A 23,779-nucleotide genomic window follows, 5' to 3' on the forward strand; every position below is an offset into this window, starting at 1 on the left:
TTTTGCAGAAAACCCCATTGAAATTGAACAACCAGTTCCAATGATATGGGCAATTAAAAGACTTTGCAAAACAAGAGGAAACAAAAGGAAATACTTCCTTTGTTTGGCTACATCTCAAAATAAATATTTCCGAGTTCCAACTGATTTTGCTTGATCGCATCACACGTGTCTGGTGCATTTCATACATGTAATAGACTGTTTTTAAAATGTTTGTATGCATGGCCGAAGTAATTTTAACTGGTACAGAGTGTCTTTGTATATCTCTGCATGTGCAACAATAAAAAGCAAAAATCAACACAAAATATATTGGTCCACTATCTTTATTCTTTGTATTTTATTAATTCATGTGTCACATGACATGCAGCAAGGCCATTTGGGTTACCATGGTTACTCTACCAACTATACTAATCTTTTTTAACATAAAAGAAAACAAAAACACACATTTTCAACCCTCCCACCACTGTGTTAATGCGTATGAAATTAATTTCATACAAAATAAATAGTTTCTATATATTTAATTCGTCCAAGAATATACCGTAAATGAGTACACTCGAGTTGCTATTCATTGGCTATTTTTGTGATCATAATCACTTGATAATTCTTAATAATACTGTTAGCCTTCAATTCAATTCCAAAATTTAATTCAAAATATATATTACTCTCGTTTCATAAAAACCTTTGAAATACTATTTGGGGCATAAAGATTTTAATAGGATTTGTTCACGACTCTTTGTCAATAAAAATATACATTGAATATCCCAGATGTAATTCTACACTACCCAAATGACGGTCTATTCCTTCTGTGAATGGAAGAAATCACAAGTGCAGTCATCTTTTGATTTTGACCCCACAGGCAGTGAGCTTTCTAAAATGGTAAAAGTGTATATGAAAATAATTAACTTTTAAAGCACTGTAAGATGAGTACAAGCGAGTGTTCTTTTCAGCGTTGTTTAAAATTGAACACATTTCCTTTTACCAAGAGTGAACCAAACATACTCAATGGATACCACCTCATGACTACACAAAATAACATTCAAATAATGCCCCAAAAAATACTGAATCATAACTTCTGCACTTGATGATTTCTTTCATTCTTTCCACAATTCATACTGTCCAACTCTTTTCTGCATAGCTTTCCGTTTAAAACTTGATTTGTAAATCACTTGCCTCAAAACATTCAGGCTACCGAGACTCATCTGCCATTTCCAGGTGGGGCAATCTTTTTGGCAATGAGAAGTAGCCACAACACCAATTGTCCTTTTCCCAATTAATATTCTAACAATGGATTTTGTTTCTTTGTTAGCCAACACAATACATGCTTTTAGGTGTACTGTAAACTACCCATGTCCATCTAGAAAAAATGAAACCTAGGGATGATATAGACTACAGTGGAACACATAAAAAGGCACTTCTTCATTGATGTCTAACGTTCATCAAATAGTTCCACTTTTTCCTTGACATCCAATACACGAGTCCCATGATATCAAACATCTTTCACTAATGCTGTATTACAAGCCATTATTTTTGCGCAAAGAAATTTTCACGATTTAAAACAAAAGGAAGATTTAACAATTTGTTAATTTCTTGATCCTGCTTCATACGTTCAATGCGTTATTAGAACATTTTGTGCATTTTTAGTAATTACGCTGTTGTGGCAGGATTCACAAAATTCAAGGAACTAAACAACCCGTAGTGAAAATAATTAACAGAAATTAAGAGGTGGGAACTACAGTGGGATACAGAATTGACCTGTTAAGACCAATAACATTCATCAAACAATATAACTGCCTGATTTTTCATTTTTGAATATCCTTACTCTTAAATTCTCACTGTGTGAGATATGACAGATAAATTTACCATGTTTACCACTGCGTGGCATAACAATTATTATTACTTTTTTTTTTGCTTATTACACAACATTATTTAACATGAATTCATCTACTGCAAACTTATCTACTCTGGTTTTCCTGTCCAAGTATAATGCAGCTTATATTAGAAAGGAACATAGTACATATGCATTGAATATCATTTTGTTCAAACTATCATTAATCACAATTATTGCATAATGGAATTTAAAACTTTGGTAAAATAAAAAAAGAAATGAAAGAATATTTTGACTGACTCCTATCTATTGCTACAACACAAAGGGAATGTCCAAGGGTCAAAAGACTTCCAAACTGACATCAAAAACCTTTGCAAAGTCATGTTTTCATACTCTTTTCAACTGGTGAAAAGTATATTGTTTGAAATGGGTGATGTACAAAACCTGAGATTAAAGAAATTAATAACACAAAACGTTTGAAATTGCCATAGTGTGTATAAACTATGCGGAAATTACTGCTATAGCAGAAGTTCTTCGGATTTGTGATGTCAAATTTAAAAGCCTAAAGCACTTGAATGCAGAGGTAATTATCTAGGATGACAGCCTAAAATGTACAGCCATTTGCATTTTTTTGTTAATTACAAATTCAAAACACATACACTTCCCCAATATCCCATTACAAGAGAAAAATAAACCCAATATCCCTGAAAATATGCAATATTATTTTCTTAGATATCTACTATATTTCATAAAATTGTTTAGTGGCCTCTTATTGGTGCATTGCATATCATGTGACTATATTCAAACGATGCAATTGGTTAATCCGTTACTAGCTTTCAACTTGAGCATGCTGATTCATCAGAAGATACAGAGAAACTCAGGGAGTTATCCAAGTTTAACACCAAGTTCAAATGTAATAAGGTCATAGGTCAATGATTCTCCAACTCAATTTTAACTGAAAAAAGAGGACAGGAAATAATTCTTCAAAAAAACTCAAAATATGGGTATTAATTCAAATTATTAACAAGATAATACGAATAATGGAAGACTGAACCTCGGTTACGAGAGTCACAATAATTAGACTTTATAAAAGCCAATTCAGACTATTTACTTACATGAAATAAATACATATGAGAACTCAAAAACCATGACAGAAATAAAAAATTATATGCCCTGCCTGCAATACAAAGTTTTTTGTGAAATGAATTTTGTGACTAGTTTTTTCAGCCTCATTCATATGGTTGTCTATTTGACCTTTGACCTTAAATTACCATGACAACTACTATTAAAGTACGATTACAGTCAATTTCCTCACTATCTGTTGCAGGTGACTAACACCCGATCGAGATGACCACCTGTAAGTTTCTTGACCACTTGGGATGACCGTTAAGTTTCTTGTAGCTTCCGTTGTGAGTTGGATATACAGTTAATTCTGGTAGCCAAACTCACGGGCATCGTCCTCCGTAATGTCGCCGTAGCGCCAGAGGTTCAGCTGAAAAACAGAAATACAAGAAATTAGTTTTTTGCATAAAAGCACTGGCTGTGAAGGCTACTACTACATTAGGGAGATCATTAATACAGGCATGAGAATGATCATCCATGAAAAAACCTGAAAGTGTGAATTTAGGCTAAAAAGGCCAAAAACAGGCTGAAATTAGAAGAGCTGAAATTTGGACCACAAAAAAAGCAGGAAATCCTGCAAAAGCAGTAAAATTCTCATGCCTGTTAATAGACTTGAAGGTATGATAAACTGATTTAGCCCGAAGCGAATAAAAATATGAAATAAGATTAGTAAAACTTTGATTTTCCTATGATTTTTCTATACTGCAAATTTGATGCCCTAAAACAGCTTGGCATTAATGCTGTTTATGCCTGGCCCTCGACCAACCTTGCAAGCTGTTAAAATATCACATATATGAATTTTATTTGACATAAAAATCTCCCCAGACGAGTCTGCCAAACTTACCCTATTCTTGCGAGCTGTTTCTTGGGCCGCCTTATACTCCGTCACCATCTTGTTAAGCCTCTTCTCACGACGATGCTCGGCTAACACCAAGCCATCGCTGATGAGCTTCTGACTCACATCCTCACGCGCCTCTGGGGTAAGGATAGTGACAAAGTCTTGGCTTCCCGAGTGATATTCTACGTTCAGCAAGAATTGGTTGTTGAGGATGTCATGCCTGAAGGCATCCAGCGCCTCCTGTTTGTATTCCTCCTGGATAAAGGGGAAAAAGATTAAATAGTATAAACTGAATGCAAATGAGCTAGATAATATGCAGATTAGGTGATACGACAGTATACAGCACCAGGACCCATCGTGCTTTAACATTCTATCAAGTTTTGTATCTATCATCTTGAGGGTAGTGTGGGTTAACCCTAACACTGGACCCTGCTTTTTGGGATCGGAAGTCAAAGATCCGAAAAAGTCAAGGAGAAGAAGAATTTTGACTGGGCACCCCCGGGATTCGAACCTTTGACCCCCCGCATGCCAAGCACACGATCAGGGACCGGTAGCTACACGGTTATTGCTGCCCGCCAGCAATTCCGTCGCATATAACACTTAGGGTGATTGCGTCATCGCAGACCCTGGGATTCATGCATGCGCAGAATTTTTCATCGCAAGATTTTGTAAGGCGCACAGGTGATGGATATGTTTGTGTCTAAATGTTGCCTAACAAATATCCCATTGTTAACGCATCTGGTAATAGACACCATGTTTACTATCTGCAACTGTGAATCACAGGGTTGCCATGGTAACAGTGCACCCTAATGCCCTAGCTGCAATTACCACAAAAACAAACAAGCTCTGATGCATTTATTTACTACGAACAAAATTGGCCAGTGGTGTGGCTATTTTGTGGGTCATTTTGTCACTACAAAGGAGAAAAATATCATAGTTTGAACCACACTCTACTCTACTTTTGCATTACAGCCTAGTTTAGGTGGATTTTGCCTGAACCAGTGACCAAGCCTGGAAATAAGCAGACAAACCAGGAGCAATTTGTTTTTAAACATTGCTCCTGGTTCACTGGGATTTTACAAGCACCAGGAACAATATTTGAAGAAACAGGAGCAATTTTCAAATAGTAAATCCTTTTCTGCATATACAATAATATAGCAGTACTGCATCAAGTGCAAAAACTGGAACCAGGAGCAATTTTCTAAAATAAATTGCTCCTGGTTCATGTGAATTTTACAAGAACCAAGAGCAATTGGTGGCTTTACGGGGGAAAATTTGCTTCCCGTGCCCACTTAATTCCAGGCTTATTTGTGACCAACCAAGAGTTAAAACACAGGCTGCCACATGTATTTCTAACATCGATATACACATGACAGAGCGTCTACCAGGAGAGAGTTTCAGCTTTAAAGTAGCTCCCAGTCATGTAATACAAGTGGCTAAAAAGTGGGCTATTCCATGGCAAGGCTAAAAAAAATTGTTATGTCTCAAACCCACGGCAGTTTCAAACACGAATGCAGATCGAGGTGTTTTTTTTTTTAAAGATTTTTATTAAAAACTAAATTTTGATTTACGATGACAAGTGAAGTACAAATATCAATTGTTAAAACAATGCGAGTATCAAATCAAGTAACTTTTTAACCAAATTTGTCTAAGAATTTCATGATTTTACAGCAAAAACTAAAAAACTAAAATTTTAAGAAAAAAAAAAGTGTCTACTTTCGATATACCACATCACATCTACGCTGTATATTGCTGTGGACCAAAAAAAGATGATTCAGGCAAATGCTTCGTATGGACGTTGGTTGGTGTATCTAAATTGGACCCAAAGCGGCTCAGATGATGGAAATGTTGGTGTCTAAATGTTGCCTAACAAATATCCCATTGTTAACGCATCTGGTAATAGACACCATGTTTACTATCTGCAACTGTGAATCACAGGGTTGCCAAGGTAACAGTGCACCCTAATGCCCTAGCTGCAATTACCACAAAAACAAACAGGCTCTGATGCATTTATTTACTACGAACAAAATTGGCCAGTGGTGTGGCTATTTTGTGGGTCATTTTGTCACTACAAAGGAGAAAAATATCATGGTTTGAACCACACTCTACTCTACTTTTGCATTACAGCCTAGTTTAGGTAGATTTTGCCTGAACCAGGAGCTACTTGTGACCAAGCCTGGAAATAAGCAGACAAACCAGGAGCAATTTGTTTTTAAACATTGCTCCTGGTTCACTGGGATTTTACAAGCACCAGGAACAATATTTGAAGAAACAGGAGCAATTTTCAAATAGTAAATCCTTTTCTGCATATACAATAATATAGCAGTACTGCATCAAGTGCAAAAACTGGAACCAGGAGCAATTTTCTAAAATAAATTGCTCCTGGTTCATGTGAATTTTACAAGAACCAAGAGCAATTGGTGGCTTTACGGGGGAAAATTTGCTTCCCGCGCCCACTTAATTCCAGGCTTACTTGTGACCAACCAAGAGTTAAAACACAGGCTGCCACATGTATTTCTAACATCGATATACACATGACAGAGGGTCTACCAGGAGAGTTTCAGCTTTAAAGTAGCTCCCAGTCATGTAATACAAGTGGCTAAAAAGTGGGCTATTCCATGGCAAGGCTAAAAAAATTGTTATGTCTCAAAGCCCACGGCAGTTTCAAACACGAATGCGGATTGAGGTTTTTTTCAAAGATTTTTTTAAAAAAGATTTTTATAAAAACTAAATTTTGATTTACTGATGTCATTTTTCGAGTCTTAAGGGGTACTACACCCGTGTGGTAAATTGTGACTATTTTTGCATTTTTCTCAAAAATAATTACACACTGGTAACAAAAGTTATGTATATTATTGGGGCAAGGAATCCAATTACTACACTGAAATTTCAGTGACCCAAGACAAGCGGTTCAGTATATATGATAGGAAACGAGGTACATCCTAGTGGTACCTCATTTCTGGTCATAAATAACAAACCGCTTGTCTTGGGTCTCTGAAATTCCAGTGTAGTAATGGGATTCATTGCACCTATAATATACATAACTTTTGCTACCACTGTGTTATTAGTTTTTGAGAAAAATGCAAAAATAGACACAAATTTATCGAGGGGTGTAGTACCCCCTTAAAAAGTATGCAGGATAAAATTGTGGTTGATTTACACAATTGAAGTACAAATATCAATTGTTTAAACAATGCGAGTATCAAATCAAGTAACTTTTCTACCAAATTTGTCTAAGTAATTTGTCTAAGAATTTCATGATATTGCAGCAAAAACTTTTAAAAAAATTTAAGAAAAAAAGGAAATAAAAAACGAATTTGCTGACATGGACGCGCTAAGAAAAACGAACATGTGCGTGGGCTTTGAGACATAACAATTGTTTTTAGCCTAACCAGTGGACAAATAGAGCCTAGACCCGGTTCAATTTCTCCCTTGCAAAGGAGTGCAATAATAATTTCTAAAGAGTACTTACATCTTTTGGTAGCAGTACACATGCTAGATAGTAATGATGTGCTTGAGGTAATTGTGTGTGATAACCAGGGGGGAGTGCTGCTAGCTGGGTCACCGATGTCATATCACGCTGTATAAAGACAAGATGAAAAACATTCACAATGTAGACCAATTTGAAATCCTTACACTGAATTAAACCTTAACCCCCTGGAAACTACTGGTCATCTAACAGCATTTCTGATTGGTTGATAACTTGAAATGCTCATTTCAATTGCCAATTATGACTAGGCTTTCAACTTTTTAAGGTCAAACTTGCATTTGCAGACGATCTTATTAATACCCTCCTTGATTGGTTCAAAATTTGACACAATATTCATTTTGACCAATCGGCAGGTAGTTCTCATGGGGTTAAGTTAGATTCATTTTATTTTCATGACCTGTTGGTGTCACTTTGTGCCCATAAACTATTCCATTCATAGACTATCTGGAAATGACACCATGTTTACTATCTGCAACTGTGAATCACAGGGTTGCCATGGGAACAGTGCACCCTAATGCCCTAGCTGCAATGGTAATTCTCAATATAGCTACATTTTCTTTTACTACAAAGTGGGAGTTGTTATTATTGCCTGTGTTACATAACATCTTTGACCAACATCACCATGTCCTCTTTAGCTGTCTCCAAAAGAGCAGTGGTATGGGTTACTAGTCTGAAGTCTGATAGATTATCATAGAAACATCACTGAAAATGTGAGGAAATTTACCATCTTTACTACTGAATTTGATATAATGAACTTAAAAAATCAAGTTTAAAGAAAGTTAAAGCAGTTACAATTTCTGCCCACTTACATTTCCAAAGTCTATATAGAACACTGATATCTTATTGTTGGATGAGACTTTCTCGACTCTGGCCCTGTACCATTCTCCATCTATAAACTTGCATGCACATAGCTCTCCTGGTCGTGGTGTGTAGGCTCCTGTGAGAGGTGGCGAGGCTTCCATCTCGGCACGTAAATTCTGCATTACTTGCTCAAACGATGGACCTGCACAGGGACAAATTTTCATATTTTTTCAAAATATATACCATTTTAACGCATCTTTACCGAAACATTAAATCAAAACAAATGTTGGTGTCTTAATGTTGCCTAACAATTATACCATTGTTAATGCATCTGGTAATAGACACCATGTTTACTGTATGCAACTGTGAATCACAGGGTTACCATGGTAATAGTGCACCCTAATGCCCTAGCTGCAATAATTTCCTCACCCATACTTACCAAAAATCACACTTGGGAGTCTTATAACTTCTTGAGAAATGAGTGCTTGAACAGTTCTTAAACAGAGAAAATTGCATTTAAAGTTTAAAGGTCTTGAATTCAGCTTGTACCTGCATCAATCATCTGAGCGTAGAAATCCAGCTCCGCCCCCATCTCAGTCACAATGATCTGCTTGTAGTTGGTCTTGCGTTCTGTCTCTTCAACTATCTGTACAGTCTTGGGTTCTTCAAAGTTCTCCCATATCTGCAATCAATCAATCAATCAATCAATCATCCAATTTAATCATCAAATCAACGGATCAAATCACAACGGGTGTGGATGGAAAAAGTTTCATTGCATATTCATAACCTCCATGTATCACACCATATTGAGCATTCCAATCAAATTGCTTCTTAGATGATACATGCATATAATAGTGTGTGTTGCATTATGTTGTGTCGAAAGCTCATGTAAGTGAACAATTTTAAATACAGTTTCTCATCAGTCGGAAATAAATTATATCTAAAATATTTTGCAGTAAAGCTTTGACAAGCGTGTACTACTGTGATGTTGCAAGTTCATTCATAAATTTCCACTTGGCAACAGCAGATCGCCTCATCAGCCAATCAGAGACAAGTGCGTTTCAACACAGTAAATATACTGCGATGTACACTTAAAATTCGCTCTCGTCAAAGGTTTGCTGCAAAATATTATAATATGAAAATTAAAACAAAATTAGTAACAAAAAAAAACCCTTCATTCTGCATTAAGATTTTGACCATCAAAGGAACTTTGAGATAAACTTTCAAATTTATTGGGGCTTACCTTCAATTTTGTATTTTTAGCTTGTTCTTCTGCAGGGGCCAAGAAGCGCAAGTAATTGCTCCTCTCAGCGCTGAAGTGCATCTTGGACAGGCCGTGTTCCACCAAGGACACAGACAGGTTCTGACCCTCCACAAATAGCCAGCCGATGAAGTTACCAGCTTTGTCGATTGTGTCCACTTCCACCTCAACCTAGAAATGTGCAAATTTAGTCATAGTTTTATGATAATGTTGTACACTATTTAGGAGTTTTAACCCCATGAGAACTACCTGCCTATAGGTCAAAAAGAAGTTTTCATTATCAATTGGACCAATCAGCAACAATGTTAGAATTATTTCACCACACAAAAAATTGGGGTGAATTATTTGCAAAGCTCCATTCTGATTGGTGATTAAAGTGAAGATATCACATAATTGACCAATCAGTGGCAATGTTAAATAGGCAAGTAGTGCTCAGGGGGTTAAGATTGCAAACTAACATGGATTTATCTCAGTTATTTGTCCCAATTTCAATAAAAGTATGTTAATTTACATATTGGACTTTTACTGTAAACATTCTTGCATAAATTAAATTTGATCTTGAACAAGTCTTTGATGCAGTCTTATTCATGACATTAGGGAGTTATCGATTTCCACAACAGATGGTTCTGCGACGGTAAAACACCAACGTTGTCGTCGTCGTCGCCACTATTGTTGTGAGACTATTTGTGTGCTTTAAAATTTGGTTGATGACGCATTACAAATCCGACGACGACAGCGTTTGGTGTTTTACCGTCACAGAACCATCTGACATGTATATCTACTTTTGTCTTGTGTTACAACTACTTTGTCAATACCTGATAATTTGATACACAATCCAAGTTTGGACTACCTTGTTGATTATGCACCAGTGCTATTTCATTATTATGTCAACCTTGATTAATATTTCATTTAGAAAACTTTTTTATCAACCCTAACTCCCAGTTGCTTTTGGCAAGGGGAAGGAAAGAAGGAAGGGAGAAAGAAAGGAGAGGAGAAAACTTTTTTCTCGGGTGCAGTTTTGAACCAGCGACCCCTCGGGTGCCAGAGAAGGGCACAGGCCTACCTTGCCATGGGTGTGGCTTGCCTGGCCAAGCTTTCCGTCGCAATATGACTGTTCACATGATGATGCAATCACATCAAATGGGATACCCGCCCATGCATATGCCTTTAGAAATGATTTTTTTTAATGTTTGATATGGTTAGGGTTATGACACTTTTTTGAAAAATCCCAAGTAGATCTTACCTCTCTTTGTAGACACAGTTCCTTGGTGTATTGTAGAGCTTCATCTGCATATGGTTCTGTGTCACCTGGACCACCAGGACCAGTACGCGCCATTCTTGGACATGTGATACCTACAAAATACAACCAAAGTGATGTTGTGTGATGCTATATGCAAGAAACAAATTATTATATAGTTATTCTTTACCAAACACTGATAAAAAGGTAATTAAATGTCAGATTTTGTTCCTTATAAATAGGTGGGTAGTCAGAATTTTTCATATTTTGTTTTCTAAATTCTATCTTACATCGAGGCCTGCCATTCAAATTTAAAACAAACAAACAGTGATTTGTACGCGTTGATCCACGAGCCTCAGCACACTTTACAGGTTGTCGCCGACCACTGTGGGCCCATATCATTCCATAAACCATTAAACAACAACACAGGGACTTGCAGCTAAGAAGCGCACACCCTTGACATTCTACAATTTACCTTCGCAGCCAGGATCAGCTTCCCAAGTTTCGTACGGGTTAAAATGAGACAATAAATAGTAAGTTCCTTGTTGTCCACAGGAATTTCATACTAACTCAATTTTTCCATGAGCACATTGAACCACCACCAGGGTTCGAACCTGCAACCTCTCGCACCATAGTCGAATACCTTATCGATTGAGCTAACTTGACTGCTTATGAAAACATATATCAGGCATTCAATTTTACTGGGGGAGTGAGACAAATATGAGCTTTCTTCCAATACCAAAATGTCAGTACTGATGAGGAATAATGGGGAGGGAGGCATGAGGCTGTTGATCTGATCACACACCCTGAATTACAATATCACACTTTAACATAGTACTACTTTGGAATTATTCAGAGTTACTCTGTTGGTGCCATAATGTTGCCTAACAATTATCCCATTGTTAATGCATCTGGTAATAGACACCATGTTTACTGTATGCAACTGTGAATCACAGGGTTGCCATGGTAATAGTGCACCCTAATGCCCTAGCTGCAATAATTTCTCTCTTGAGTTTACATCCAATTACCTTAGTCCACTACAAAGTGTGAGAGCATTTGAGGAGAATTAAAAATGAGGAAGGAGACTAAATTCAACATCAACAGGAAAACTTCAACCACTCATGAAACAACCAAATATGTGGAATGCTCATTTGGAAGCTCACTCACTTCCTTTATCCCTTCCTGCATGATTTCCTCGCTAATTTTTGACAATCAATGAATCAATGAATCCTTACCGGCTAAGAGGAATGTTACAAGGCAAGTTTCCTTTGGTAGGTATAACCTGAGACGGGATCCACTTGCTACAAACTCGACTGTGCCTTCACTGCGTCCGGCTCGCTGTAGGAAAGGCAAGAACTGCTTGGCCTTCTGTGGATCCTGACAACAACAAATCAAATGTAAAGATCAGAGACTACTGTGTTTTAAAGGAGACAATGTGGAAAACAGTTGAAGCTGTTGGTGGGATTGGTTAAGGGGTACTACACACCTGTGGTAAATTTGACTATTTTTGCATTTTTCTCAAAAAATAATAACACACTGGTAACAAAAGTTATGTATATTATTGGGGCAAGGAATCCAATTACTACACTGAAATTTCAGTGACTCAAGACAAGCGGTTCAGTATATACGATAGGAAATAAGGTACATCATAGTGGTACCTTATTTCTTATCGTAAATAACGAACCGCTTGTCTTGGGTCACTGAAATTCCAGTGTACATGTAGTAGTTGGATTCCTTGCCCCTATAATATACATTACTTTTGTTACCACTGTGTTATTAAGTTTTTGAGAAAAATGCAAAAATAGACACAAATTTACCGAGGTGTGTAGTACCCCCTTAATTTGTTTATATTTTGGTCTCATAAATGTGTCTTGTGCTGAAATAGGAATATTTAGCTTGACTCAAAAATAGCGTCCGCACAATCTTTGAGACCTAATGATTCAGAAACTGGAAATAAATGAACCCATAGGATTATATAGTTGGTGCAAAAATTGAAAAGTGTTCAAATATCCCATACAAATTGGAAATTGATTATTTATCTGTTGCGGTATATAGCTTCTGAAGCAGAGGCCGTATTGGGAAAAAATTACATATACAGAGTGACCCTTGCATGTAGACGAACAATACTTAATTTACTGAGAGAAGTGATATTTGAACAGTTTAAATTTTTGGGGTATTTGAACTGTTGATACACTTATATTTACTGTGCTACACCTATATTACATACAAAATTATGTTGGTGTCTTAATGTTGCCTAACAAATATCCCATTGTTAATGCATCTGGTAATAGACACCATGTTTACTGTATGCAACTGTGAATCACAGGGTTGCCATGGTAATAGTGCACCCTAATGCCCTAGCTGCAAAACTGGCAATCTAAAGTTCAGTTTATACTTCACACATAGCTTATTACCATCATGTATTCAAGTAACTTCTAATTAGGCTTGCTCCTTTTTCTTTAATTCTTTAAAATCAATTCCAGGCAGTGTATGACACACGTCACATGACAAACTTCCAAGGCTGACTGCCCATTCAAAATAAAAGGTTAGCAATTACAAGTTGGGAAAACAACATACTTATACTGGAGTTTATTGTCGAGCTCCAACAGTTTTAGAATAACATAATTTTAGTTTGACAGCACAAAACACATTTAGAATCAATCATTAAAGAGTTTAACTTCAACACTACACTATTTGTCGCTCACCTGGAATGTTTTCACTAGTTTGACTAGCGTCTTCAGCAGATGGTGATGCTGTGATGATATATATCTTGTCTACAATCGGGATATCCTTCACTGATGACGTCATATGATTGGCAGAATGATGTCATGAATGTTACGATGTAGTGCACCTCCCCCCGGGCATCAGCAGGTTGTCCCAGATAGGGTCTATTTCGAGTCCTTTGTCACGACGTCAATCATATGCTGTCATCAGTGAAGGATATCACACTCCAGCCCAGGTGAGCGAAAAATAGTGTAGTGTTGAAGTTAATCTTTTTCATCATTTTATCTACCACTACGTATGAATATCTACTCGTACATTTAGAATCGTTTGTGAAACATGTCGATATCGCATCCGCCCTCCCCCAACCAATTCTAGAAATCTTACCCCTGATAGATCAGCCACTCTATGTAGAGGTACTTCTTTCTTACTATGAAGTCCTTTGCTGTTCTTACTGGCACGTGCTTCAGCAGACAGGAGGTCATCGTAATTAGAAGATCTTTGATCATCATCTTGACGATAGCGAATTACGGTAGCAAATCCCTTGCCTACAAGAGCTTCTCCTACATTACTGTAGATGAAAAGAACAAAAAAAGTCATAATTGTGAAACTAGATTTAATATAGAAAGCAAAATTATACTTCTAAGCTACTCAAATTTGGTACACTCACCGGAGCGCTTTCATCGGGTCAACCGGCATCTTCAGATTTAATATATTATATACTCTTGAATTGTCCACACAAGATCAATTGATATGTTGGATTAAATTGTAACCATATCAAGTACTCAAATTTTCTGTTGGTGAATTGATGGGCAAGGGGACTGGTTATTTGAGCAACAGGTGATTATAACAAGGATTAGTAGTAATATGAACTGTGGATGACCAGGATTCTGCCGTCAATTCTATTACCTGGTTTGCCTGCAATACCTGGGTTTATTTTTTAGGTAACCGCTACTTTTTGCACAAAACAGCTTATTTTACATTCATACAACAATTTTGATCAAACTCATTCCACTGATTTTACATGCATACAGTAAATTTAAATGTTTTTACATTCCTTAAGGGGGTACTACACCCATTGATTCTTTTTTGCATTTTTTTGCATTTTGTGAAGAAATTACCCAAAAAATTGGACAAAGTGGTATGCAAAATGAAGGGGCAAATCTTCTCGTTTTATTGGTGGTATCGGTATCAATGTAGCTTACATGCTTTTACAGATAGAAGCCAAAAGGAGGTACATCACTGATGATTTAAATTCACTTCATTTTGGAAAGCTTACTATCAACGGATTTCGTTAAAATTTTGGATATGTGTTGCTAACACATTAGGGAAATAAAGTTGATATGTAAAATGGGAATAAGTGGTTCCTGATTTCTTTTATGACTTCATGAACTTGGTGCTCCACAACTATCAAAAAGGAACTGGTTAAAATGCTTCTATTTTCAATGTTGAGCTATATTTTGTATTTTTAACTTGTGACATTATTGCACTGAAACTTAATTAAGCCATAGGTAACAGGTTACAACAACCATACTACAGCAATGATGAAAAAAATTGTATTTCTTGTCACCTATACAACCATATTGGGTAGTTTTCCGTAAGCTTAACGCTTTGTGATTTTGGTAACTATTTTATATTTATTTGTGAAATCCGTCTCAACTAGGCATTCTAAATTGTACTCACCATTTACATCCCAAGGTATATTAGTATATCCACCATGCACTTCTCGATATATATCCAGTTAAAGACAGAATATCAAAATTATGCCTCATATGATATCACAGACTCTCACATGTGTATTCAAAATTGATGCTTAAATTTGACCTGAACCAATTGACCTATAACCTGACATACGGTGACCTAATAGCCTTTTCTTCTCCTAACAACTACATGTAATTATTATGCATCCATTGTATAAGTGTTTATTTAATTTATTCAGTGTTATATCATGGTAGGTATTTTGCATGCACCACTATAGATTTTCTATAGAGAGTATAACAAAGGATTTAATGTATTCTATTCATGTACCCTACTTGAACATTTTGAAAAGAATAAATTATGGTTTGTTATGAAACACAGATCTGAGTTACTAGGTTACAGTAAACAAAAAATATATAGGTCTAAAATGACTTACTAAAATGGTTGAAAGTCACTTTATATGTAGATATATTTTATAAGTTCAGGACATGAGGTGATAAACATATATATGTACTTAATAAATTTGCAAGAAAAAAAAGAAGAGGGGTACTGATGAAAATCGGGGTATTATATCGCCTTAAGGGCAAAAAAGGCTGTTGATCTGATCACACACCCCGAATTACAATATCACACTGTAACATAGTACCACTTTGGAATTATTCAGAGTTACTCTGTTGGTGCCATAATGTTGCCTAACAATTATCCCATTGTTAATGCATCTGGTAATAGACACCATGTTTACTGTATGCAACTGTGAATCACAGGGTTGCCATGGTAATAGTGCACCCTAATGCCCTAGCTGCAATAATTTCTCTTTTGAGTCTACATCCAATTACCTTAGTCCACTACAAAGTGTGAGAATTGTCCACACAAGATCAATTGATATGTTGGATTAAATTGTAACCATACCAAGTACTCACATTTTCTGTTGGTGAATTGATGGCCAAGGGGACTGATTATTTGACATGCATACAGTAAATTTAAATGTTTTTACATTCCCTAAGGGCAAAAAAGTTTTAAAAAAAAAAATTTCAGATGGCAGATTTCCATGCGTGTCCTCTACTTACATTCCTCCCACTGTAACAGTAGCACATGTCTTCTCTGGATATCCATCGCTGGCCGGTTTGATGTAATCTACCAACACGCTCACCTTCTTGCCAATCAGCTTCTTGCGCAGGAATTCACGAGCCTCAAACATGTACGGGATGTCGTACAGTGGCCGGATTCTACGGTCCTATGAGGGGAAAAATATACATTGTACCGTACGTTATGCTCATTGGCTGGTATATAGACCAAATGGGAGGGACTAAGTACAAGCAGCATGATGTATCAATCAATGACAAGCCTTAATTGTGTCCTTTTGTCAGCAATGCGTGTGTGCCAGGCCGCTCAGCAGCAAGCGGCATGGTAGTATGAAACCAGCATTAGACAGAACTTTTCTTCCAAATTGAATTCAAATATCAAAGATTTCAAAGATTTGAAATGATAAATAACTTTTTGAAATTATAGTCATTTTTTGTGTGAAACTCAACTGTTTATAATATGTTCCATGCACATTCATTTGCAGTAACCTTTATTTTTAGTACTAGTAGGGGGTACTACAAGGAAGATCCAAGCAAAATTTCCTGAAATCAGGAATTATCATGAAGATTTACATCCCTGATTCTGTTAGCTATAAATTAGAAAGAATACGGTATTTGGAGATTATTGGAATGTTCAATTCAATGCAGTGGGATAAGAAACCCTTTACTTTGTACTTAGCAGCATGTCACATCATTGCCCGGCAGTATGTGTGCGAATTATGGCAATTTCCATTGATCTTTGCCCGGCAGTGTGCGTACATATCAGTTTGCTCAGGGCATGTGCATTTTAAATCGCCCACCACATTTCATCTAGTACAAGAAAGCCACAGAACAGAGTAACGGTTCATTCAAGCATATCGAAAGACCAGTCCCTCACCTTTGTTGATAAACAAAGATATGAAGTGGTCTATAGATGAGGTTACTTACCCTAGGTTGGTCTTCTGGGTTGACAGGGCCTAGTCTAGGTGGTCTGATGCTAGATAGTGTTATCTTCTTGTATTCATCACCAGTCTTGATTACTAGGGCATCAGCATTGACAACTTCTACTACCTACAATAACAAGACAACATGAGATGAGAGGCAGTGATCGATTTTCGTATATTTTTTTGTGTAGCAAAGAATGCTACTCACTTTCAGATTTGAGTAGCAATTCCAAAATTGTGAGTAGCATTTTGCAACATGCTAATCCTGAATGTTCCATTTTCAGTTCAAGTCAGTGGCCAGTGATCGATTTTCAGTATATTTTTATGTGTAGCAAAAATGCTACTCACTTTCAGATTTGAGTAGCAATTACAAAATTGTGAGTAGCATTTTGCTACGCTAATCCAGGTAAATCGAACACTGATGAGAGGGCGAGATGGCCGAGTGGGTAAGGCGTTGCGCTGTCAGCCAGGAGAATACGATCTGTGAGAGTTGGAGCCTTGGGTTAGCTTTAGCATGGTATTCTCTTACTCTCCCAAAATGTCAATAAAGGTTGGGAATCTTGAAATTGTGTTGATCCTGGAATCTAGGATTGATTACAGATATCTAAACCAGGGATGGTCCCATTCTCTTTTCGAATAGCTCTGACATTTATTTACACAGGTTTCTCATGTTATTTGTGTGAAGGTAGCACATTTTTGGCCAAAATCACCAAAACTTCCTGGCAAGTGCTCTACCTCAACAAATGATCTGGCTAAAAAGAACTCGTATACAGTGTATAAAGGTGCTATAAAATCAAATAAATAAATAAATGTAGATATATTTTATAGTGCTTTATGCCGTAAACAGCCTCAAAGCGCTTTACATTTATTCCGCCATCATTAGAATATGTCGGAACCACATTTGCTGCCTACAAATGGCGCAGGGTTCATTAGTACAATGAGTGTGACTACCCCTAATAGCTTCCCATTGCACCTGGGTGGGGTGAGGCAAGTGAGGCAAAGTGCTTTGCCCAAGGGCGCAACACGGTGGTGGGACAGGGACTCGAACCACAGCATGTCGAGCAAGCGCTCAGATAATGAGTCCAAGGCCGTATGCAAACCTACCTTTCCGGAGAAGTTCTTGTCGGCTAAATCGATTTGTACTGTGCTGGGTGTGTAGTCTTTCCAAATTCTTGAACGCTTTTCTTTAGCAACCCTACATGAAAAATAGACAAGTAATAAACTGTATTATATAGCATAGGGATGCCAGTGGCCTGAAGTGACTCTGCAGGAAAAGCCTGAAAAAGTGTCCGAATTCCGGTTATAAAGCCTCAAAATGGGCTGAAAATAAATAAGTGTGGTAATTTGGAGTAACAAAAAGTAAGAAATCAGGCAATTGCATCAAAACTGGCATATGGAAGACATGCTCTTAATCTCCCACACAGAGACTGTAGATTTCGAATGGAGTTACTCATTCAGGTACCCCATTGTGACCTGACAATTTACTAATACAAAACATTAAGTATATATTTCCTCTTCCATTTCAGTCTTATCTCTTCCTGCAGCATCAAATTAAATTCTTATTAGGCCACAAAAAAAAAAAAAAAAAAAAAAGGCTGTTTTACGGCACAAGCCCAACCAACCCAGATTTTGGAGACTTTTTTTTACTTTTTTAAAAATCATATAAAACCAGCTGTTTTGGGCCAAAATTTATTGATTTTGACTGAAAATTTTTGAAAAAAATTCAGAATATTTTCAAAATATCAAATTTTCCCCAAATTTTTAAACTTTTGGTGATCTTTTAGGGCAATTTTAGCCTCCAGAAATTTTTTTTCAAAAATTCGCAACTGACCAATCCTACTTTGGAAGTCCATCCAGCAGTAAAACAGGTGCTTGTTTCCATCACGTTTATTTCTCAATTATTTCCCTGCAGTTTGAATCCCTCAATGGGTGTACGCAAGACTTACTTTTCTGCAGATCGCAGTCTTTCAGGGCCGGTGGTAACCATTCCCATACTCCAATCAACGCATCGTGCCAAACCTTCCTTCAACAAAAACTCGGCTATATTACCCATCTGTTTTGAATGAAACAAACAGAGATGTAAGTGAGGTAATGATCCACTTCCTGAAAATCATGCGAGCCATTGCTCTTTTTATGACAAATTATCATCATGTAAAAAAATGTAAAAAAAAAAAATTAATTAAATTTTTTTTTTTTACATTTGAAGAGCTTTGTTTAAAAAAACCCCTTACATCCACTTAAGAAATTTTGAGAAAACATTAATAAATCATCAAAAAAATCATTGATATAAAGGGGTCTGCAACAAAAGTAGTTTTTGGTGGGGTGCCTGGGTAGGATGAGCATCCCGCCAAAAACTGCTTTTGTTGCAAACCCCCCTATATCAGTGATTTTTTTGATGATTTTTTGATGTTTTCTCAAAATTGCTCAAGTGGATGTAAGGGGTTTAAACAAAGTTCTTCATTCTACGAATTCTTTTTAGCCCCATTTCCGAATTCGGGAAATTTCCGGAAGTCTTACATCTCTGAACATATAACAATTTGATCCAGTCATGAACTTGATATGAACAATGATTGAACATAATATCATTTTATGGCTGCCAGGTTGCCATCTTTATAATAACAATTTGATTCAGTCATGAACTTGATATGAACAATGATTGAACATAATATCATTTTATGGCCGTCACATTGTCATCTTTATTATTCTTGGTATTGGGTTTTTTTCACCTCATTCAAAGATTGATCAAATCATATTCATTAAGAGAAATCAGCCAGCAGAAAAATAGAACATGATCATGCACTGACCCATGGATAAGACAACAAAAGTGATCAGTTTCTCTTAAACAATATTCAGGTGTTTTTAGAATATAATATAATTTCTAATGTATTGTGATGCCATAGCAAACAGTTGGGTGGTAGTTGTTGTGCTTTGCCCGGCAGTATTATGCACACATATCATGTTTTGTTTAGGACCGGCGCTCTGTACTTCAATTAAGCTAACTCATTCGCTCCTTGTCAGCACAGGTGTATAATAACTATAATCCCTGAGGTAATGCCACCCTACACCAAACACAAATTTGGGTAGCCTTGTAAATGATCCTGAATGACTTTTGGGTTGCCATGTGACATTTTTTGCAAGTACAATGTACCACTCTTGACACTCAACTCAACCTTGACATACGATTCTGCTTTTTTTGTGAACCTTTCTTGGTTTACTTTTTCAACAAGACCGCACAATTAGGCCAAGTAAAGTAAATAACACATATATCGTCCCTGCCCTCACTGATTTGTGGAGATTTTCAAATATTTTTCTTATTTGTTTCTCAAATTGTTGTGAAGCAAAAACATGTTCAGAAGTTCTTCATGTATAAACACACACTTTCTTTAAGCTAGTGGTAGGGCTTTGGGGAAATAACGAAAATATTAGGGCCTCTTATTTTTATGATAATGTTGACCAAGGCTTTTCAATTGCAATGTCACACAGAAATGAATGGTCAAGTTGTAACATAATAACAAATAATAAGGGTCTCCCTCACCAAATTTTGAGAAAGTTCGGACGCTATACATGTTATTTATTTTACTTGGTCTTATATTATTTAGCAGGTGTTTGTCGTTGTTGGGTAGGAAAAACCTCCTATGTGCTTGTGGCCCCTGAACATGTTTAAAACAAAACTACCAACAGGTTACATAGGAGGTTTTGCTTTAAACATGTTCAGGGGTCAATGACACATATTTCAATACTTACAGGATGCAGGACTGTGCCAATAAAGTTGAGATTGGCTGCCCCTTCTAAGATGATCTTAACATCTCGCTGAAGCAGACGAGACTCAGTGAAATACTTGGCCTCATCGGCAAATGTCTCTGCTGTCTCGACGTCACCCTCACGCTTGAACATTGGGCACTAATAAAGGAATCAACATGAACAGTGATATGAATGGTGAAAACTACTTGATCAACTAAAAAGATACTCTCTGCAAAATACCAATGGTTAAGTTTAAGAGCGGTTAAGGGCTGGGGTATGAACGTTTGGACAGTATTTATTTTGGGACATTAGAGCACATCAGACATATCGAATTGCATTCTGAATACTGAAGAATGTCATTCTGATATCAAATAATTTTGATTTTTTGAAAAGGACATTAGAGCACATCAGACATATCGAATTGCATTCTGAATACGAAGAATGTCATTCTGATATCAAATAATTTTGATTTTTTTGAAATTAGCAATTTAATACACATTTTATCACAGATTATTACTAATTGATATTTTTGATATATAACAGTACTTGAAGTAAACTTTATAAATCTGATGATTTATACTTAAAGTGTATGTAGGTGGGATGAAAACGACGATCAATTGAAAATTTTGACCTTTCAGTATTGAAGATATGGATTTTTTTCCCAAAACACCAAAAAAAAATTAGGTCTTTTTGGGAAAAAATCCATATCTTCAATATGAAAGGTCAAAATTTTCAATTGACCGTCGGCTTTTCCTCCCTGCTACATACACTTTAAGAATATATCATTAGATTTATATAATTTACTTCGAGGACTGTTATATATCAAAATTTGAAAAATATCAAATTTTTATAATTTGTCATAAAATTTGTATTATATTGTGATTTTCAAAAATGAAAATTATTTGATATCAGAAAGACATTCTTCGTATTCAGAATGCAATTCGATAGGTCTGAGGTGCTCTCATGTCCCACAAAAATACTGTCGAAACGCAATAAACGCTCATTTTAGATCCCTTAAAGTAGGGATAACCATCAAAATTTCATGTTGCCCCTATTGCTACAAAAGATTGTTTTCTGGATAGAACTCATCAACAGAAGTATTTTGGTGGTTAAATGGTCAAATCGGTCAAAAACTTTTCGAATTATGAATTTTCAAAGTTTCCCATTCTGACCGGTCATTGGAACGCGAAATAAAATGACAAGGTCCAAAAATAGCAATTGGGAGCAAAATTGGCATAAGCATATATTTACCTTTATATATTTCTTTATTTTAGCTTATATGCAAACATGAAACAAGCATATTGTGAAAGTATCAAAGGGTTTCTTATGAAATGGCACTTTACTAGTCAATGGCATAAATTATTTTTTCAAACCGAGGCATTGAAATCATGCATTTAGAGAACATTTGCCAAAAATCATCCAAGATGGCCGATATGGCACAAAATCAAAATTGCACTAAGTCCAGGTGAACTTTTTTTTCACAACCAAAAATTTCAATGTTATTGGGTTTAATATGACCAATTAGTAAATGTATGCAAACCAAATCTTAATTGTCATTGAAGGTCATTGACTCATTCACAACAATAGAGGTTACCCACTTCACTCATCATGCTCATGTGTGACTTCTAACAAAAGATGCTGGTTCCGGTAGTATTCTTCATTCAAACCAATTCAATGCATGACCTCGGAGTCACCTGCATGACTTTCGCGGGCTATTTTGAAACAGTTATGGTTGCACATTCAGGTTACTTCTTTTGAAAGTTCTAAACAAGGTATAGCCAGCAGCAAGTTGTAGATGGTATAGGCCTAAATATAAGAAAACGTTTAGGGTTGAAATCAGGTGAAAAATACATCGAATGAGCACAAAACTTCACATTTATGTTCAGAAAGGTGTCTTCTTAGCATGATTCGAAAGGAGTATGAAAATTCCAAAGGGAAGTTGGTGATTTAATTTGTAACTCGAGATCTACTTGCTCATTTTTTTTTCCTTTTTACAGAGGGTATGATAGAGGTATTACTGACAACTCTGCCAAATTACAGCTCAGTAGGCCATGTTTTTCACCTGAAATTATTGACATGAATATTTTGTGCCATTCTTGAGCAGTGCTGAACTCAGCCACTGGCAATTAAACGCACTGTGGCGATGGACCAATTTTGACTCGCACTTACAGGAAAATGAAATCAGTTGTGTTGCTGTAATTTGCAAGATAGTTACAAAATATAATTGGCAGTCACTTCTCCAATTTTTACAGAAAAATATTGAAAAATAAAAGAATGAGATCAATTTAGAAATGTCTGTGCAAGCAGTGCACAGTTGAGCTCCCTGCATGTCTATGGGAGCGTTCTAATCAAGTTGATGGTTCATTGGTCATCCCTACTTAAAGCATGCATTCTGAAATTTTTAGTCAAGATCCTGTTGTGACCCATGCCGGTAAAATTTGACCATTTTAAGGGATCTGGAATGAGCGTTTTAAACGTTTCGACAGTATTTTTGTGGGATATGAGAGTACATCAGACATATCGAATTGCATTCTGAATACGAAGAATGTCTTTCTGATATTAAATAATTTTCATTTTTGAAATTCACGATATAATACAAATTTTATGACAAATTATAAAAATTTGATATTTTTCAAATTTTTGATCTATAACATTCCTCGAAGTAAATTTTATAAATCTAATGATATATTCTTAAAGTGTATGTAGCTGGGAGGAAAAGCCGACGATCATTTGAAAATTTTGACCTTTCATATTGAAGGACACGACCATATTGAAGATATGGATTTTTTCCCCAAAAAGACCTAATTTTTTTTGGTGTTTTGGGAAAAAATTCCATATCTTCAATACGAAAGGTCAAAATTTTCAATTGATCGTCGGCTTTTCATCCCACCTACATACACTTTAAGTATAAATCATCAGATTTATAAAGTTTACTTCGAGTACTGTTAAATATCAAAAATATCAATTTTAATCATTTGCCATAAAATGTGTATTACATTGCGAATTTCAAAAATCAAAATTATTTGATATCAGAAGGACATTC

The 23,779-nt window shown here is 36.2% G+C and overlaps 1 protein-coding gene across 1 annotated transcript in view; it reads right to left on the bottom strand.

The window, feature by feature from the left end:
* Window positions 1-304: 304 nt before the first annotated feature.
* The window catches only part of LOC140166154 (staphylococcal nuclease domain-containing protein 1-like), a 41,022-nt gene continuing 17,547 nt past the window's right edge, over window positions 305-23,779 (bottom strand). Inside the window, exons 7-20 of the mRNA XM_072189546.1 lie at window positions 20,740-20,895; window positions 18,942-19,048; window positions 18,096-18,190; window positions 17,000-17,118; window positions 16,058-16,224; window positions 13,680-13,863; window positions 11,807-11,948; window positions 10,578-10,687; window positions 9,317-9,505; window positions 8,623-8,755; window positions 8,082-8,275; window positions 7,255-7,362; window positions 3,789-4,037; window positions 305-3,314 (exon numbers count right to left, since the gene is read on the bottom strand). Of these exons, the coding sequence (XP_072045647.1) occupies window positions 3,249-3,314; window positions 3,789-4,037; window positions 7,255-7,362; window positions 8,082-8,275; window positions 8,623-8,755; window positions 9,317-9,505; window positions 10,578-10,687; window positions 11,807-11,948; window positions 13,680-13,863; window positions 16,058-16,224; window positions 17,000-17,118; window positions 18,096-18,190; window positions 18,942-19,048; window positions 20,740-20,895 (2,019 nt within the window). The 3' untranslated portion in view covers window positions 305-3,248. The remainder of the gene's footprint in view (window positions 3,315-3,788; window positions 4,038-7,254; window positions 7,363-8,081; window positions 8,276-8,622; window positions 8,756-9,316; window positions 9,506-10,577; window positions 10,688-11,806; window positions 11,949-13,679; window positions 13,864-16,057; window positions 16,225-16,999; window positions 17,119-18,095; window positions 18,191-18,941; window positions 19,049-20,739; window positions 20,896-23,779) is intronic.

The sequence above is a fragment of the Amphiura filiformis genome, chromosome 12 (assembly GCF_039555335.1).
Source record: "Amphiura filiformis chromosome 12, Afil_fr2py, whole genome shotgun sequence".
Taxonomy (NCBI): domain Eukaryota; kingdom Metazoa; phylum Echinodermata; class Ophiuroidea; order Amphilepidida; family Amphiuridae; genus Amphiura; species Amphiura filiformis.